This window comes from Perognathus longimembris, chromosome 28 (genome assembly GCF_023159225.1).
Source record: "Perognathus longimembris pacificus isolate PPM17 chromosome 28, ASM2315922v1, whole genome shotgun sequence".
Lineage (NCBI taxonomy): Eukaryota > Metazoa > Chordata > Mammalia > Rodentia > Heteromyidae > Perognathus > Perognathus longimembris.
Genome location: NC_063188.1, coordinates 61,092,469 through 61,110,123, shown reverse-complemented (window position 1 = coordinate 61,110,123; position 17,655 = coordinate 61,092,469). Strand labels below are relative to the sequence as shown.

General features: G+C 48.4%; 3 protein-coding genes across 3 annotated transcripts; 1 reads left to right on the top strand and 2 right to left on the bottom strand.

Annotated features, from left to right (window-relative positions):
• Nucleotides 1-440: 440 nt before the first annotated feature.
• Nucleotides 441-7,920, top strand: Foxo4 (forkhead box O4). The gene is made up of 3 exons (XM_048336357.1): nucleotides 441-1,312; nucleotides 5,062-6,115; nucleotides 6,417-7,920. Exons 1-3 carry the CDS (start codon nucleotides 860-862, stop codon nucleotides 6,422-6,424), a joined length of 1,515 nt encoding a protein of 504 aa, XP_048192314.1. The 5' UTR covers nucleotides 441-859; the 3' UTR covers nucleotides 6,425-7,920.
• Nucleotides 7,921-8,445: 525 nt separating this feature from the next.
• Nucleotides 8,446-12,064, bottom strand: C28HXorf65 (chromosome 28 CXorf65 homolog). Its single transcript, XM_048336615.1, has 7 exons — nucleotides 12,040-12,064; nucleotides 11,850-11,936; nucleotides 11,503-11,637; nucleotides 9,567-9,635; nucleotides 8,918-9,078; nucleotides 8,632-8,753; nucleotides 8,446-8,517 (listed from the first exon to the last, which is right to left on the bottom strand). The coding sequence occupies exons 1-6, from the start codon at nucleotides 12,062-12,064 to the stop codon at nucleotides 8,649-8,651; spliced, it is 582 nt and encodes a 193-aa protein (XP_048192572.1). The 3' UTR covers nucleotides 8,446-8,517; nucleotides 8,632-8,648.
• An 804-nt stretch (nucleotides 12,065-12,868) lies between these two features.
• Il2rg (interleukin 2 receptor subunit gamma) lies at nucleotides 12,869-16,906 on the bottom strand. Its single transcript, XM_048335508.1, has 8 exons — nucleotides 16,749-16,906; nucleotides 16,025-16,178; nucleotides 15,643-15,827; nucleotides 15,324-15,463; nucleotides 14,676-14,838; nucleotides 14,116-14,212; nucleotides 13,809-13,878; nucleotides 12,869-13,420 (listed from the first exon to the last, which is right to left on the bottom strand). The coding sequence occupies exons 1-8, from the start codon at nucleotides 16,861-16,863 to the stop codon at nucleotides 13,235-13,237; spliced, it is 1,110 nt and encodes a 369-aa protein (XP_048191465.1). The 5' UTR covers nucleotides 16,864-16,906; the 3' UTR covers nucleotides 12,869-13,234.
• Nucleotides 16,907-17,655: the final 749 nt, after the last annotated feature.

Genomic DNA, 17,655 nt, shown 5'->3' with positions numbered 1-17,655 from the left:
GAAAAATAGTCCGCGACGACCTCTAATAATTAAAGTTCCACCTCCCCATATCCTGCCACGCCGTCTCCAGCCGCTGGTCTCGGACTCCTGGTCGTGAGGTAGGACGGGAGATGTAGTCCTCAAGACCGACCAGGGTGGCACGACTGAAGAACTCGATTTCCCAACTGGCTCTCTAGGCGCGTGCGCAGATGGCTGCCCCAGCGAGTGGTAAACAGAGACGTCAGGCGGGGGCTGCTGCTTGGAGCAAAACAAAAGGGAAACCCGGGGGGCGGGGGGTGGGGGGGTCTGATAGGGGCTTCGGTGAAGGAATCTGGGCGGCTGGGAGCGCGAGAACCTTGACCCTGTTACGCGCGGGACAGGAAGGGAAGAGGCGGGGGGAGGGGGAGCAAGGGGAGGGGCAAGTGACGCGGGGGAGCGGGGCGTGGGGGAGGGCAGTGATCCGGGTGGAGGAAATTTGGGAGGAGTGTCCGGGGGGCAGCAACTTAAAGGGGGTGGGAACTGCGGCTGGAAAGACGTTCGGTGATGGGAGCGCAATGTATGAGGGGATACCGTGCCTCAGGTTTAAAAGAGCAGGAAGCTGAGTGAGAGGTTGCAGAAAGTGTCTTCGCTAGGCGGAGGTTACAGGTGGTGTCTCCGGGAAGAGCTCCGAGACTGCAAGCTGTAGTCAGGAAGGGGATCCGAGAACTGTGGAAGACACAGTTTGGGGGCTAGCGTCCTACGCGAGGGAGTAGTTCAGAACTTTGAGGACTAGAGGGGAATGTGCCTTCTGACCCTCGGTGCTTCCCCCCTGAGGGGAGGCATGGTGAGGGACTGTGGCAGGCTCCTCTGAACGCTTTGCTGCAGAGGTCCAGCTCCACGTATGGATCCAGGCAATACGAAGTCAGCCACAGAGGCTGCCGCGATCATAGACCTCGATCCCGACTTCGAACCCCAGAGCCGTCCCCGCTCCTGCACCTGGCCCCTTCCTAGACCAGAGCTCGCTAACGAGCCCCGTGAACCGTCCGAGGTGGAGCCAGGTCTGGGAGAAACGGTACACACGGAGGGGCACTCCGAACCGATCCTGTTGCCCTCCCAGCTCCCAGAGCCGGCAGGGGGCCCCCAGCCGGGGATCCTGGGGTCTGTAACAGGTCCTCGGAAGGGAGGCTCCCGCCGGAATGCCTGGGGAAATCAGTCATATGCAGAACTCATCAGCCAAGCCATTGAAAGCGCCCCAGAGAAGCGGCTGACACTCGCCCAGATCTATGAGTGGATGGTCCGCACGGTGCCCTACTTCAAGGACAAGGGTGACAGCAACAGCTCAGCAGGATGGAAGGTAATTATGACCCCCATACTTTCTTCCCAACACCATCTACATCTGGGCCCTTTCTCCCTCTCCCTACTTCTACTCCGGGACTCCCTTTATTACCCTCAACCCTTTGGGAAGCCTTAGAGATCCACCTTCAATCTTCAGTTAGACAAACATTTACTTAGTACATAGTATATGCCACACTCACTCAAAGCTTGATGCTGAAGGATCGCAGATGAATAAGATACTGTCCCAGCCCCGGAGAAAATCGAATTCTCCTGCTCACTGCTCAACACTCCCAGCACTTTGGCTTGGGCTTCCCCAAACACTTATTCCCACAGAGAAGTCTTTATCTTATGTACAGCAGGAGCTGTGGATTCCTTGCATGAAACTAGCTGCCTCTCCTCCCCCACCTCCCACCCCAACACCTTTTCTCCCATTACTGTGGGATTACTTGGATTCTCAGCTTGCCTTCAAATACCTCAATGTAGAGATACGCTTCTTCTAGAATTCGACCCAATATGAGGGGTGAGAAGCAAAAGATTTTAAAAAAGAGAGCAATATTCATGGGGAAAATAGTTGATCTTATACATTAAGAAGAAAAGGGGCTGTGGGTGGCTATCTGTCTCCATTTACCCTCGGAATTACCAACAAACGCTCCCTTGTAAGGGCAATCCAAGCTCTGAAGAAGAGTCTTGATTTACTTTTGAGGAATATTACTCGTGAAGAAGGAGGTAGGGCTTTCATTTTAGAACACAGGCTGAGTGTTTCCTTGGCCTTCTGCACAAAAAAAAAGTGGGGAAAAGTCTTACAAGACCCTCTGAAAAACTCATCAGGAGAGAAATCGATAACTAAAGACAAAATTAGGGAGTTTCAATTTAAGTTAATGCTTTGTACTTTGGTAGGTGGTGTGGTTAGCGTACAACAAAATGCAGGGGGCAGAATGAGCAGAGGGTCTTCCTCTTAAGTATCAGCATTTGAGGGATCAGATTTGCAGTATGTGTAGGGGCTGTACAGAACAGAAGACAGGACAGCTGAGACCCTTGGCACTATTTCTGGGTAGACTGCCACACCACAGTCTCAGCTCATAAAGAGCTTCCCTCCTCGGACCCAGCCTACCCAGCTGTTTTTCTTTTCTCCTGGGTTCATTTTCCAGGGCAGAAGAAATAACTAGGAGTTGTTAGTTGTATTGTGAGAGTATGGTCCTTCTCTATGATTTACAATTAAACAGGGCTTTATAGTTTATGAAATCATCTAAATTGCTTTTATTTTATTAATCTCCACAGCAATTCCAAGATTCCACACTTTGGATGTGAAGAAAGTAAGGCACAGAAAGTAAGATTAGGAAACCTGCCTCCTATTAGAATAAAGACTTGAACTGGTCTCACTAGAAATTTTACTTATCTAACAAGAGCACATCCAATGAAATGACTGCAGAACTAAATCAGGCTGGGCCTAGGACTTCTGAAGCCTCCCACCCCCACCCACCCACCCTGTCCCCCAGAGATTTCATGCCTGAGTTGGCTTCCCTGGTGCTGTGCCAAAATCACTCCCACCCCACCAGGGGGCGGCACTCCCTTAGAACCAGAAAGCTTGCATTAGATGCCTTAGGGAGCAATTAGCAGTCACCTCCCTCCCCCCAACACCTAAGAGTTGCTGGTTCTTAGGGAACCAACCTCTCCTGCTTGGATAGCTCCAGAGCCTAAAGAAGAGAGGTTGTGAATGGAAGTGGAATTCAGTGGTAGAGCACATGTGTGGCATGCTTTTGTGTAGCATGCTCAGTACTGCGTTGGACGTCCAGGACCACAAAGAAAAAAGAAAGCCAGTAGACCCGGAGATTGAGGATGAGGAAGGGGAAACTCATGGTGCCAGAAGTCACCTCAGCAGTCCTTACTAAGAACTCAGGCTGGATAGACAAGTATGATTCCTTGATGGAGCTAGAAGCATCAATGCAATCTTATCAGGGTGATAAAAGTTATTTAGCCTCCGCACAAGTAGCTTCTTAAGCCATGGTCCCTAGGCGAAGAGCCTCCTTATCTGAAATGCACTAGTCAAGAGACATGAGTTGTTTCTGACTGTCCAGAGCTTCAATCTGTTACTGGCTCCAAGCACTTTTTGCCTCTCCCTTCAGTTTCTAAACTAAAGAACAATTGACATGTGAGCTCAAATGTGCTCAAAGATAGAGAGATAATGCACAAATTCCTGAGGAGTGAAAGTGCTGGGAAGGAAGTAGGGAAGTGAAGGAAAGTGGGCAAAATTGGTGTAACTAGCCTACTGCCTGCAGTGGAAGTAAGCTATATACTAGAGGTTGAAGTACTTGCTGATCTCTCTTTCTCTCGGGGTCCCTGAACGAAAATGTATTCCTAGTGTCGCTAGTGGGGAGAAATGGTGCAATACCCACAACACTCTTGAGCTGACAGAGCCTCAAAGGGGACCACAGCATAGTCACCCCAGGGCTACTCACCAGTTGGGCAACAAATATTGATTATGTACCGTGAGCTTGGTGTGCTGTGGGTTTACTCCAAGGGGGCACTGTTGGGGATTATAGAACTGTCATTGCCCTTGACGCTTTACACTTGATGTGACTAATTACATGAAACCATAAACGATACAACATAGATTAGGTAAAGCTATGGATTCAATGGAAAATACTGTGCAAGAAATTTGTCATGACAAGCAATCACAATATAAAAGAGGTGGGATTTAAGCTTGGACTCTAGTGGAATCCTCAGAGAAGACATCCTCTTTAGGCAAGAAAGAGAGATAAATTATGTCTTGTGAGATGTGAGGAGTGTGTGTATCCTGTTGGCAGAAATAAGACTGGGATTGGGGGGGGGACGGTAAGTTGGGGGAGGAACCTTCTGCAGAGAGCTAGCTGGGCTGCCTTAATGCCCAGTGGGGAGTGGAGTACAAGCTGTACAAGGCTCCAGCCCCTCAGCCTATTCAGAGGACAGGCTCAGGACAGGGGTCAATTCTGGGCTGATAATGACCACAGTCCTGTAATCTCCACCCAAGCCTGCACTCAAGGAAAGAGGTAGAGCTATGCAACCATTTTCTTTTCTGTCTCAACAGTAGTTCGTGCTACTTTAGGATTACTGTTTCTTTTTTGTTTTGTTTTGTTTTGCCAGTCCTGGGGCTTGAACTCAGGGCCTGAGCACTGTCCCTGGCTTCTTTTTGCTCACGTCTAGTACTCTACCACTTGAGCCACAGCACCACTTCTGGCTTTTTCTATATATGTGGTGCTGAGGAATCAAACCCAGGGCTTCATGTATACGAGGCGAGCACTTTACCACTAGGCCATATTCCCAGCCCCTAGGATTACTGTTTCTCCTTGCCCACACACTCCATGATTTGGGAGAAGCTCTCTTGAGAACTGAGTATGGTCTCCTCCCCTCCCTTTTTTCCCTTTCTCTCCCTCCACTCATGGGTTGTGTGTGTGTACGCCTGTGTACAAATGAGCTAAAACACAGGGTGCTATGCCTTAGCTATTTCACTAAAGATGGACATTTTACCGCTGAGCCACTGCCAGAGCTCCACTTTCAGCTTTTTGGCAGGTAAGAATCTCACAGAGTTTCCAGGGCTGGCTTCAAACCTTGGTCCTCACTCAGATCCTAGACTCCTGAGTACTTATACTTACAGGAGTGAGCCACTATTGACTTACTTTTGAGTCTCCAAGAATACCCTGCTGTGTCTTGGCCTCTCCTTAGACTTTGACTAGTCACCTTCTCTTACATACCTACCTCATGCCCCTTTCCTGCCGCTTCTGCTCTCTCTAGAACTCCATCCGCCACAACCTGTCCTTGCACAGCAAGTTCATCAAGGTTCACAATGAGGCCACAGGCAAGAGCTCCTGGTGGATGCTGAACCCTGAGGGAGGCAAGAGTGGCAAGGCGCCTCGCCGCCGGGCTGCTTCCATGGATAGCAGCAGCAAGCTACTCCGGGGCCGTAGCAAAGCCCCTAAGAAGAAACCATCTGTGCTACCAGTTCCATCTGAAGGTGCCACTCCGAGGAGCCCCATGAGCCATTTTGCCAAGTGGTCAGGCAGCCCTTGCTCTCGAAGTCGTGAAGAAGCTGACATGTGGACCACCTTCCGTCCACGAAGCAGTTCCAATGCTAGCACGGTCAGCACCCGGCTCTCTCCCATGAGGCCAGAGTCTGAGGTGCTAGCAGCAGAAGAAGCGCCAGCTTCAGTCAGCAGCTATGCAGGAGGCCTCCCTCCCACCCTAAATGAAGATTTTGAGCTGCTGGATGGGCTCAATCTCACATCCCCCCATTCCTTGCTGTCTCCGGGCAGTCTCTCTGGCTTCTCTTTGCAGCATCCTGGGGTTGGTGGTCCCTTACACACCTACGGTGCCTCTCTTTTTGGCCCAGCAGAGGGGTCCCTGTCAGCAGAAGGGTGCTTCTCAGGCTCCCAGTCACTGGAGGCCCTGCTCACCTCTGATACACCACCACCCCCTGCTGATGTCCTCATGACCCAGGTTGATCCCATTCTATCCCAGGCTCCCACACTTCTGTTGCTGGGGGGTATGCCTTCCTCCAGCAAGATGGCCTCAGGAGTTGGCCTATGTCCCAAGCCCCAAGAGGCTCCAGGCCCCGGCAGTCTAGTTCCCAGCCTTTCTATGATGGGGCCACCTCCAGTCATGGCAGGTGCTCCCATACCCAAGGCCTTGGGAACTCCTTTGCTCACACCTACTGAAGCTGCAAGCCAAGATCGAATGCCTCAAGATCTCGATCTCGATATGTATATGGAGAACCTGGAATGCGACATGGATAACATCATCAGTGACCTCATGGATGGGGGTGAAGGACTGGACTTCAACTTTGAGCCAGGTACAGCAGCCCCCTCCCACCTCCCCATCACTAGCATTCTCAAAGCCACATCCACGCCTAATTCCATGATCTGAGCCCATGAGAGAGAATAAGGGGTGGTGAGAACTCCTGAGGAATTGAAGGGAGAATGTCATATTAAAGCAGCTCAGTTTCCAAATGAGGCCTCAGATAGCACAAAAAGGGGAGGAAAGGAAGGAGAGGGATCTGTGTTTTCCTTTTTGATGTGAATCAGGATGGTGGGACATGATCCTGCCCTGTATGCATCTCGTCTAACTTTGTTCTCTATTTCTTCTTCCCACAGATCCTTAAGTCACGGGCCAGAAGCTTTGCTCCCTACTTCATAAATGAAGCCCGGCATGTCCATATCCAGTTTTTTTTTCCCTTGAGCCCTCCCCAGGAATTTGGGACCCTGCATTAGAGCTAGGGTGGGGTCTGGTCACACACACACACACACACACACACACACACACACACACACACGCGTTAAGAAAATTATAAAGATAAAGCTGCACCATATGGGAACTGTGGGGGGAGGGATAAGGGAGAGGGAAAAGGAAGAGGGTTAATTCTCACTGTGCCAATTAGGGGGTAATTATGGCCCTTTCTCAGGAGCCATTCTCTGTTTCCCCCATTTGTACCCCCTAGGCTTTTGTAGCAGGAGCCAGCAATGCTGTTGGAAATGTGAAGTCACCAGTGGCCTTACCCCTGCCTTTAGGAGCAGGATTCATTTTTTTCTCTTTCTCTTTCTTTCTTTCTGTAGAGAGTCTTAATCTGAGCTGGGCCAGGCTAGGTAGAGCCTGGAATTTTTACACAATGGCCCCTTAGGCCAGTGGGGGTGGGTGGGTTGGGGGGAATAGGGGACCTTAGAAGGGCCAAGGTCTGAGCCCTCGAGTAGCTCACCTGGCCCAATCACAAAATTTTGGAAGGCTGCAGATAATGGAAAGGCTTTTTATAAACTTTTAAAGAAATATAAACACAAATATCAAGATTTTTTAAAGTGGCAAGTTGTTAGTGATGGAAAGAATTTTTTTTCTGAAGGCTTTGTCATAATGAAATAATGTGATACAAACACTACAGACAATAGTAAAGAAGATGGGATATGAGGAAAGAAGTGGGAAGCAACATTGAACTTAAGGGAAGAGCTCCTGTTTGGACTAGATCTAGAAAAACTTCTGCATAAATGAGTTGGAGTTTTCCTAAGACATTACCCCGCATTCTGTCAACTTGTGCCTAGAAAAGTGTGGTACTGAGGTGCAGCCACACATTTGTTTGACTCAATGGGGGTTAGTGCAACTAGGGAAGCATGCATTGAAGGCCTGGAATTAGCTCGGGGCCTGAAGGGAGAGGGGGTGAAGAGGAGGGAAGGATTTAGGGTAGTAAAGTTAGGTACAGAGACCTCCCTGTTCAGGCCCCTGACAGCTGTCCCTGCCCTTCTTCCCCTTCCCTGACTACAGGGGTTAAGTGGAAGAGTGTGTGGTGGCAGGCGGGGGGTGGGGGGGTGGAGAGGAGAACTGGGAAGGGGGAGGTGGGGAGCTTTGGCTGAGGGTCTGGGAAATTAGCAGGGTTGGGGGGTAATGTGGATCAGGTTTACTAGCACCTGCCAGGGAGGCCATCTGGGGCTCCTCCACCCCAGTCCCAGAGGCAGCCCCTCCCCAGTGCCCTTTGCATTGTCCCCTCCCCCACCCCTGCTGTGGGTTCCCATCATTTCCTGTGTCAGCGCCTGGCCTACCCAGATTGTATCGTGCTAGATTGGAGTGGGGAAGTGTGTCAAATCAATAAATGAATAAATTCAATAAATGTCTATGACCAGCTCTGGTTTCCGCTGCCTTGCTGCCCCTCTCGGATTAGTAGGAGGAAGGGAGGAAAGGCGAAGGGCAGTTGGTTGAAGGGCGGCAGGGTAGGGACTGCCAGGAGGCTGGGAGGTAGGGGGCGGGGAATTTCAGCCTGGGAGGTAGTGGAGTGTGGTGGGGGAGGGACACCTAACCCCAGCAGGAGTTAGGCGGCTGGTAGATAGGCCTCTCAAGGGGAGGTAGTCTGGTTTGAGAAGACCCCACCCCCTACTCTGGCCCTCAAAGGCTCATTGTACTAGACTTCACAGTCTTTTCCTCACCCCCACCCATGTGCTGGCTTCAGCCTGGTCGCACTGTTCTCTCATCCACCCAGAGCCTCCCTGGTGCCTGGGGCCTACTTAAGCCTTTGTGTTGATGTTGGGCGAGGGAGTCCTTATGGAAAAAGGAACTTCATGTTCAATTCCAAGAATTGCATACCCAAAGTTGCTGCTCTGACTTCGTCACTTTATTAATTTAACGAAGTCTATCCTACCTACCAAAGTCTGTTCTGTTCTTAAGGATTGGTCTGGGTAAGAGAGGAGACCCATCTTCATCATTCCGCACTATCTTGGACTAAAAAAGGAAATCAAGCCAATTAACAGAGTGGTCCTGCTTGGCCAGTTTCTAAGATGTAATCTCATATCTGAAGTTGCGAAGTTACAAGTTACGAGAAGTTGCGGTTCTTACTTGGTCACGTCATTCACTCAGCGATGTCGATCCTTCCTACCAAAGTCTGATCTGTTCTTAAGGATTGGTCTGCGTGGGAGAGGGGTCCCATCGTCATCAGTCCCAGTGCGCACTATCTTGGACTAGAAAGGGAAAGCAATTTGATTAACAAAGAGATCCTTCATGGACAGTCTAAAAGGAAGTCAAAGGAAGTCAAGGACAGTCAAAGGAAGAAAAAGGTTAGATCTTGGGTGTAGAAATTGAATTCTATAAGAATATTTAGCCTGGGGGAACCCAGTAGAGGCACCTTTTGCTGGCTGAGAGAGAAATGCTGGGATGAGCTGCCTTTGAGGAGTCTTCCTGAGACATTCGTGGACGATTCAGCTGCAGCTAGTTTCTTGGCTTCCAAGGCTCTAAGCATCTTTAATCTGCTCTTCTCCAATATATCACATTGTGTTCGAAGAGCCTCTGAGAACAGGAAAAGGCCCCCACCCTCTGAGAAAGAAATATCTTCCCCATCTTGACCTTCCTGTCATTCAATCAATTGGAGCAACATGACATTAGGTAGAAATGAGGCTATATAGAGAAGATGGCAGAAAAATGGGGAGAGGACGAAATGACACATGGTTTAAACTACCCCATCCCTCCCACAGTGGACCTAGTTCCTCCTCACTAAGTCTCACATGATCCCACCTACCCTATATTTTGTTTCTTTCTTTCATTTCTTAATATCTTCCTTTGTTTTCTTTCTTTTCTTAATTCCTAATTTCTCTTTATTTATTCCTACCTTCCTTCCATTCTCTTTCTTTCCCACAGTCTTGTTTTAGGTATCCCAGGCTGACATTAGATTCACAATCCTCCTGCCTTATCTTCCCAAGTACTAGCCTATGTTTTCTATCATGTAGCTCTATGTACAATACTCTCCATGTTCTTCCTTACCCCATCACACTTCTTACCAATCAGCTCAAGTTCTGGATGCTTCAGGAGAGGCACAACAACTTTGTAGGCATTCTCAATTCTGGTTCCTGTGAATATAACAGTATGATATCCCCAGTCCTCTACCTGTTACCCAGAATCCACCCTTCTGAAGCCCAAGATTCCAAAACTCCAGAACTCTAAACACTACCTGGAACTGGTGTACCTTATTTCCTCCCCTTCAGCATGAACTCACAGGTCAGTAATGGACTCCAGGGAGGACATGGGATTCATGACCTTAATCCATTCCCACTGAAGCAGTTCCCTTTTTCCTCTTTTTTTCTTTTCTTTTTGGGCAGTCTTGGGGTTTAAACTTAGGCTTGGACACTATCCCTGAGCTTTTTTTGCTCTAGGCTAGCACTCCACAACTTGAGCCACAGCACCATTTCTGGCTTTTTCTGTGTATGTGGTACTGAGGAATGGAACCCAGGGCTTCATGCATGCTAGGCAAGCACTCTACCACTAAGCCACATTCCCAGCCCACACCTTTCTTCTTTTTTGCTTGCTTTTTAGTTGCGGTACTGGGGTTGCAACTCAGGGCCTCAAACATGTCAGACAAGTACTCTTACCACTTAAGTTATGCCCCCAGTCCAGAGACAGTGTACTTTCGAAATTAGGCTGACTAGATATAGAAAACTGGGATCTGGTTTAGTGCACTTTATTTTATTTACACATTTGAGGGGGATAGTTTTGCTTTCTTATTTGATTTGCTAACTTGTTTGCTTCTGAGACAAGGTCTCATTATATAGCCCAGGCTATTCTCAAAGTCAGGATCCCCCTGCTTCAGTCTTCTTGAGTGCTGGTGAAGAATGTCTCATTTTTTTTGTGCCCATCCTGGGGCTTGAACTTGGGGCCTGGGCACTGTCTCTGAGGTTCTTTGGCTCAAAGCTAGTGCTCTAGGGGCTGGGAATATGGCCTAGTGGCAAGAGTGCTTGCCTCATATACATGAAGCCCTGGGTTCAATTCCCCAGCACAATATATATAGAAAATGGCCGGGGGCTGGGGATATGGCCTAGTGGCAAGAGTGCTTGCCTCCTATACATGAGGCCCTGGGTTCAATTCCCCAGCACCACATATACAGAAAACGGCCAGAAGTAGCGCTGTGGCTCAAGTGGCAGAGTGCTAGCCTTGAGCAAAAAGAAGCCAGGGACAGTGCTCAGGCCCTGAGTTCAAGGCCCAGGACTAGCAAAAAAAAAAAAAATGCTAGTGCTCTAAAACTTGTTTTACAGCTCCATTTCCAGCTCTTTTAGTGCTTAATTGGAGATAAGAGTCTCACAAGACTGGGAATGTGCCTTGGTAGCAGAGTGCTTGCCTAGCATGCATGAAGCCCTGGGTTCAATTCCTCAGTGCCACATAAACAGAAAAGGCCGGAAGTGGCACTGTGGCTCAAGTTGTAGAGTGCTGGCCTTGAGCAAAAGAAGCTCATAGACAGTGCTCAAGCCCTGAGTTCAAGCCCCAGGACTGGCCAAAAAAATAGAAGAGCCTCAGACTTTCCTGACCCGGGCGGCTTTGAACCACAGTGCTTGGGTCCCAGCCTATTGAGTAGCTGGATTACGGGCATAAGCCACTAGTGCCCTCAAAGAGTGTCTCATTTTAAGAACATCGGCTCATGCCAGACTGAAGATGAGGCTCAAGTAGTAGAGTGCCAGCTACTAGTGAAAAAGCCAAGTGAAAATTCAAAGCCCTGAGTTCGGGTCCTATAAACACACACACACACACACACACACACACACACACACACACACGCACACACACGGAAAGAGGGAGAGAGAGAGGGAGGGAGGGAGGGAGGGAGGGAGGGAGGGAGGGAGGGAGGGAGGGAGGGAGGGAGGGAGGGAGGGAGGGAGGGAGGGAGGGGTTTCCTGACCCATCCTGAAGGCCTGGTTCTGGCTCTGGGAAACACTCCCAGTCCTGTACCTGGAGCCCCACGCTCCACCTTACAAACGTAGTAGGTGTTTCGAACTGTAAGGAATTTGCTGGCATATTCTGTAGGGGTCTTCGACAGGAAAAGCAGCTTCATAGTTCCTGATTCATCACACAAATCGATGGTGTCTAGAGGGAGGCCACAGGATAATTGGGACAGTTAAGGACAGAGAGTGGGAGCAAAAAGAGCCAGTGATCATATATATAGGGAGGGATGGAGAAAACTGCAGGGATATGAGGAACTCCCTTCTTGTCAGAAGGAGAGTTTTGAGGCAAGAGGTGATGATACTGTTTCTTTTGACCCTTGGTTACTTACTAATCCTCTCCCCCAAATTCCTCACCTGTTTTCCTCAACCCCAATTTAGTGCGAATATAATGGAGCAACAGGAGGATAGAACAATTGGTGTTAACCAAAAATTCCTGATTATCTGAGGAGAGAAGGGATGAGGCATTCTATCATCAGTATCATCTCTGCTACCCTCAGCCCTCCCCATGCCCATACTCAGACTCCAGTTATTTTCTGCTCCTCACCTCCATGTTTGATGATTATAAACATATTTTTCAAGATCATCTCTGTCTTCAGAGAGCCCCCTGATGAGTCATGTGGAAGGAATGTGTTCTAGAGGCCCTGAACGGTCGACCAAAGGGGCCCATAAGGTTGGGGACTGGAGGGTCAGATGGATCTCATAGGTTGAAGAAACCCAGACTGGGCAGCCAGAAGAAAACAGTTGTGGATAACCAACATCCCTAGGGGTGGGGTCTGAGGCTGCAGTTGAAGGATTATGAAGTCAGAAGTGGTATATGTGGTAGAAAGTTGGAGTAATGATAAGGACAGAGGCACTTGGCTAGGGTTTAAAAGATTTACTGAGAATAGGGTCAAAATGGTATAGAACTCTAAACTGGCTTCTGGAATTAATGTAGAAATTAGCTAGAGAAAAAAAAATCCATTTCTAGAACATTACTTCTTTCTAGTCAGTTAATTTGTAATATAAATGTAGAAACAGTAGCTTGTACAACATGGCTCTAATGCTCTTTTTTCCCACCCTCACACATGCCTCCCACACTAGATACCCCACTTTTCCCCTGCCTCCCACCCCCACAACAGACATTCTTGATGATTAGCAAAAGAAACTTTATTTCTTAATGATTCAGGAACAATTGGGGTAGGTAGAATTCAGGGTAGGTGGGAAAAAGCAATGAAGGGATGGAGGAGAAAGAATTTTGTAAAAAGGAAGGGAATGTGGCTTAGTGGTAGAATGCTTGCCTAGCATGCATGAAGCCCTGGGTTCAATTCCTCAGCACCACATATTTAGAAAAAGCCAGAAGTGGTGCTGTGGCTCAAGTGGTAGAGTGCTAGCCTTGAGCAAAAGGAAGCCAAGGACAGTGCTCAGGCCCTGAGTTCAAGCCCCAGGACTGGCAAAAATAAAGAAAGGGCTAAATTGGGGGAGATGAGAAATTTGTGCAGCGTAAAGGGACAATTCTTAAGTAGGGTGATATCTAATTAAGGTTCAGTTACATTTGGAGTACAAAATTTACCATTAGGACTGGGCACATAGCTCAAGTGGAAGGTTCTGGGGTTTAATCTCCAGTACCATCAAGAAAAAAAAATCAAACTTAGCCAGAGGGGGTGGCAATGAGCTTTGGACCTAAATTGGCAGGGTGGGTGAGAGGACGTTAATACAACTTAGGGCTACAGGACCTTGGGGTTCCAGCTGGAGATAGAAGCTCAGGTTTCAGGCTTCAAGGTATAACATGGTGGGGGCCAGTAAGGGCTATGTTGGCTGCAGGGGGAGCCCCCAGACCTCTCCACTAAGGCTCCTCCTTTTGGGAGAATCTCACTGACATGGTAGAATCGTTCACTGTAGTCTGGCCGCAGACTCTCCGCCAATCCTTTAGACACACCACTCCAGGCCTAAAGACAGATATTCCCAGGTCAGAGGTCAATTAGGAAAAGGAAGCAAAAGACCCAGGCTCTGTGCCAAAGAATCTCTCTCAGTGTCTGCAAGCATCATGAGTATAGAAGGGTCACTCAGATTCCTGGGCCTCAATACCACTATTTCCATGGGCTTTGCACACCTATAGTTCAGTTTTTTCCTGTGTGTCTCTGCCTATTCCATCCAACACTTGGTTAGCCACATCCTGACAATACAGGTCCTGTCTTCCTTCACTTTGTTGCTTACACACACACACACACACACACACACACACACACACACACACACACACACTCACACACACAGTCTTGCTGGCCAGCAGTTGGCAGTTGACAGACTGCAGTATGCTTATGACAATGTTCTCACCGAAAAGTTCCCATGGTATTCAGTAACCAGATCCTCTAGGCTCTTGAGAGTGGGAATTCGGGGCATTGTCCTGAGTGGAGAGAAAGGAAGAATAGGATCACATAGGTTAAAATTCCTTCATTACCCCCTTCCCAGCTGTTCCATATGAAGCCAAGGAATTCCCTGTTTAGTGTGCCAGTGACTTCTTCCCATCACCATTCCCTTTGGTGTGATCCTTCATTTCTTACTGTCTTGACTCTACCTCTGGGAACCCTGGAATAACTGCAGTTACCCCCGCCACATTTGGGGGTACCTCCTGAAATCTCACCTTTCCAGCCAAAAATACACAAAGAAGAGGCAAATAATCACTCCTGCAGAGCCAAGGGGTATAAGTGAAGCTTTCAATGTAAACCACAAAGGATTTTCTATAGGAAAAAAAGAAAGAAAATGCACCTTACACTTGTGGTACCCCTACGACGTGGGCACCAGGCACCGTGCTAAACACATTCCCTATACTTAATCTTTACAACAGATCTCAACAGGGAGGAAGAAACATTATCTATATTTTACAGATGAAGGAATAGGATCAAAGAGGTCAGTCCAGCTTCAAGGCCATCTTCACCATGCCGGTTCTCTGGAATGCTGCAGGGAAATCCTGCACATTCCATATCTCCCTTGAGAACCCTTTGGCTTCTTTCTCAATTTACTCTCTGACTCTGACAGCACACCCTCCCAGCCTGTCTTCCCAGAGAATGACTAGGGAGGGAAGCTAGGCATCCAGTATGGAGGCTTAGGGACAGGGAAGTACAACGAAACACAGTGGTATTTTGGAAAGGCTGATGGGGGGGTGGGGGTGGGGATTGGAGTCATGGACTTGACTGGCTTTACCTTTTGAAGTATTGCCTCCCCAGTGGATTGGGTGGCTCCATTCACTCCAAAGCTGAGCACTTCCACAAAGTGGGTTAAAGCGGCTCCGAACTCGGAATGTATATAGTTTCTGCCCATCCACACTAGGGAGGGAGAAGCGCCTTCTGTGATCCACTATTTGTTCCTTGGAAACAAAGGAAAGGTGAAGAAAAGATAAGTGTCTATAAAAAGATGGAAGAAGTAAAACATATTACCACCTACAATTCAAGGTCATCTTCGCTTTCTAAGTTCTGGTTCTGTTCCAGTTCTGCAGAAGACTGGTTCTGGTTCCTCCCAGTTAGAATTTTCCCCCTCCTCTCTCAACCATTCAACCACACTGCTTCCTTTACTCACATGTGATTCTCATGCGCCCCCACCCCCACCCCCCATCAGGTCCCCTTATGACTTTCTTTTGTTTCCTTGTCTATCTGGTGTCAGGAAGAATCTGGACAGGAAAACCTAAATGAAAACTCTGGTGATGATAGACAAAGGAGTGGGGGAGGGGTGGCCCGTGAAGCTGGGAGGCAGAGAACAGAACACAAGCTGGCTATCAAGTTCTCCTATCTGACTAAATCCTTTCATCCACTTGTTTGGCCTTAGCTACTACATCCATGTCCCCAAGTCACTTACAGTCCAGCCACGATCCCTGTCACTCCGGTACTGCACCAGGTGTTGTAAACAGTGATCAAGGTATCTGTTGTCCCACCTCAGTTCTAGCTGAGATTCACTTATGTTGTGAAGTGTGAGATTCTCTGGAGCCCAAGGGATCACTGGAAATAATGTGTGCATGTGTGGTTATTCCTCTGGCCTACACAAGTGAGGATCTTCAAGGTAGCACCCTTTATCCCTCCTCCTTAGCCCATCCCATTTCCATATGTACAACATGGGGGAAAATACCACCCCACAGACATCTTTCACCCCATAGGCCTCCCACTGATTTCCCAATTACCCAGATCTTGTAGTGCTAGCCTTGATGTGACCCATCTCTTGGGTTTCTGAGGGTCCTGGAGCCGAATAACAAATGTTTTATACAGATCAATTTCTTCTTTTTGAAACCAACAGCCAGAAGTGATGTCTTCTGAGAACAGATAGTGGCCACACTCCTGGAATGTATTACGATCAAAGTTCTTGTACCTAGAGACAGATTGGAGAGAAGAGGAATTGTGGGGTAAATTTCCCTAGCCTCACCTGGTCTGAACTGACTTATAGAACTTATCCCATGAGAAACTAATGGGGTGCCTGGGAGACACACCTTTCTTGGTCCCCATGCAGTTTCTCTCATCTGGTCCACCTCCCCGCTTTGTTTCCTTCCCCCTCTTCCCTTTACATACAAATAGTGCAGAGTCAGGTTGGTAGGCTGGGGCTCAGAGCTGCTGTTCCAAGTGCAATTCATGTACTCCACATTGAACACAAAGCATTGAACCTCTGGGAGAGGCAAGGTAGAAACACTAAGGGACTCAGGAGTCATAGAGTTTGAGAAGAGATCTAGCTTGGGAAGAGGATAAAGTGGGAGAGAGAAATAGAAGGAAAATGATGGTCAGAAGAAGAAGCATGAATGGTAACCCCCTTTATATATATAGATAATAAAAGTAAAGATAAATAAACATAACAAACACATAAGCCTGATGCCAGCGAGTCACTGTAATCCTAGCTACTCGGGAGGCTGAGAGCTGAGGATCATGGTTCAAAGCCAGCCTGAACAAGAAAGCCCATGAGATTCTCATCTCCAATTAACCACCAAAAAAAAAAAAAAAAAAAGCAGAACTGGAGCTGTGGCTCTAGTGGTAGAGTGTTGGCCTTGAGCAAAAAAGCAAAGGGAAAGAGCCCAGGCCCTGAGTTCAAGACCCAAGACCAGCACCAAAATTTTAAAAAAGATAACAAAAATATAGTTAAAAACAAAAAAGAAAGAACTGCAGTGTAAGGCAATGAACTCTCTTCCCCTAGCCCTCCCTCTCTTCTCCAATTCTGCCCACATTGTTGTAATGACCAAATTTCTCTACAGCCCCTCCCCATAACTTCCCTCTCTCCAACCCCCTCTGGCCTCAGATTTCCCACCAGCTGTGGCGTCTTCATTCCCACTGGGCTGGAGGACCATGGAGTTCAGCCCCACCCCCAGCAGAGGCAGCTGCAGGAGTAAGAGGGGTTTCAGTAGCAGTGATGGCTTCAACATGGCGTTTGCAATTCTTTTCCTGGGTGTAGTCTGTGTCGGGAACCTAGACCTCTCACCCACTACCCCTCCCCACCCACACATTTCCTTTTGTCATAGCTTCCGGTGGAAAGAACCTTAGAAACCAGGCCTTTGCAAGGGGTGTGGCAAAAAAGGTTCAGTGATACAGTCTAATTCCTCTGGGGCATTGGGTGCTGCTGTAAGGTGGTGTTAAGTTGAGGCTAAGGCTGGATATATGATGTGTCAAAAGGTTTAAGAAGCCTCTGACCACAGGAGAGTTAGATCACGGTTCAAAGCCAGCCTGGGCAGGAAAGACTGTGGGACTTTTCTTCAAAAAAAAGCCAGAGATGAAGCTGTGGTGCCAGTAGTAAAGTATTAGCCTTGAGCAAAAAAGATTAGGGAGAGCACCCATGCCTGGTGTTCAAACTCCAGGCCTGGAAAAAAAAATAGCTGGAAGTGAAACTATGGCTCAACTGGTAAAGCACTAGCCTTGAGCAAAAAGCTCAAGGACAGTGCCCAGGCCCAGAGTTCAAGCTCCAAGGCTAGCCTAAAAAAAAAAAAGGAAAAAGAAAAGGGGAAGGGAGGGTAGGGCAGGGGAAAGGAGGGGAGGACAGGGGAGGGCAGGGAAGAGGAGGGGAAGGAAGGGCAGGGGAGAGGAGGTGAGAGGGGAGGAGAGAGAGAAAAGGATCTTCTGACCATCCAGATCCTGGGAATCTCTCTCTCTCTCTCTCTCTCTCTCTCTCACACACACACACACACACACACACACACACACACACACACACACCTGGGCTT

Coding starts and splice junctions, on each gene's coding strand:
- Il2rg (XM_048335508.1), bottom strand. CDS start 16,863: ATGTTGAAGCCATCACTGCTACTGAAACCCCTCTTACTCCTGCAGCTG. Junction 14,839..15,323: donor ACAGGGATCGTGGCTGGACT/GTAAGTGACTTG, acceptor TTTGTTTCCAAG/GAACAAATAGTGGATCACAG. Junction 13,421..13,808: donor AATACCATGGGAACTTTTCG/GTGAGAACATTG, acceptor ATCTGTCTTTAG/GCCTGGAGTGGTGTGTCTAA.
- C28HXorf65 (XM_048336615.1), bottom strand. CDS start 12,064: ATGTTTATAATCATCAAACATGGAG. Junction 11,638..11,849: donor ATTGGGGTTGAGGAAAACAG/GTGAGGAATTTG, acceptor GCCTCCCTCTAG/ACACCATCGATTTGTGTGAT. Junction 8,754..8,917: donor TCTCTCTCAGCCAGCAAAAG/GTGCCTCTACTG, acceptor TTCCCTTTCTAG/TCCAAGATAGTGCGCACTGG.
- Foxo4 (XM_048336357.1), top strand. CDS start 860: ATGGATCCAGGCAATACGAAGTCAGCCACAGAGGCTGCCGCGATCATA. Junction 1,313..5,061: donor ACAGCTCAGCAGGATGGAAG/GTAATTATGACC, acceptor TGCTCTCTCTAG/AACTCCATCCGCCACAACCT.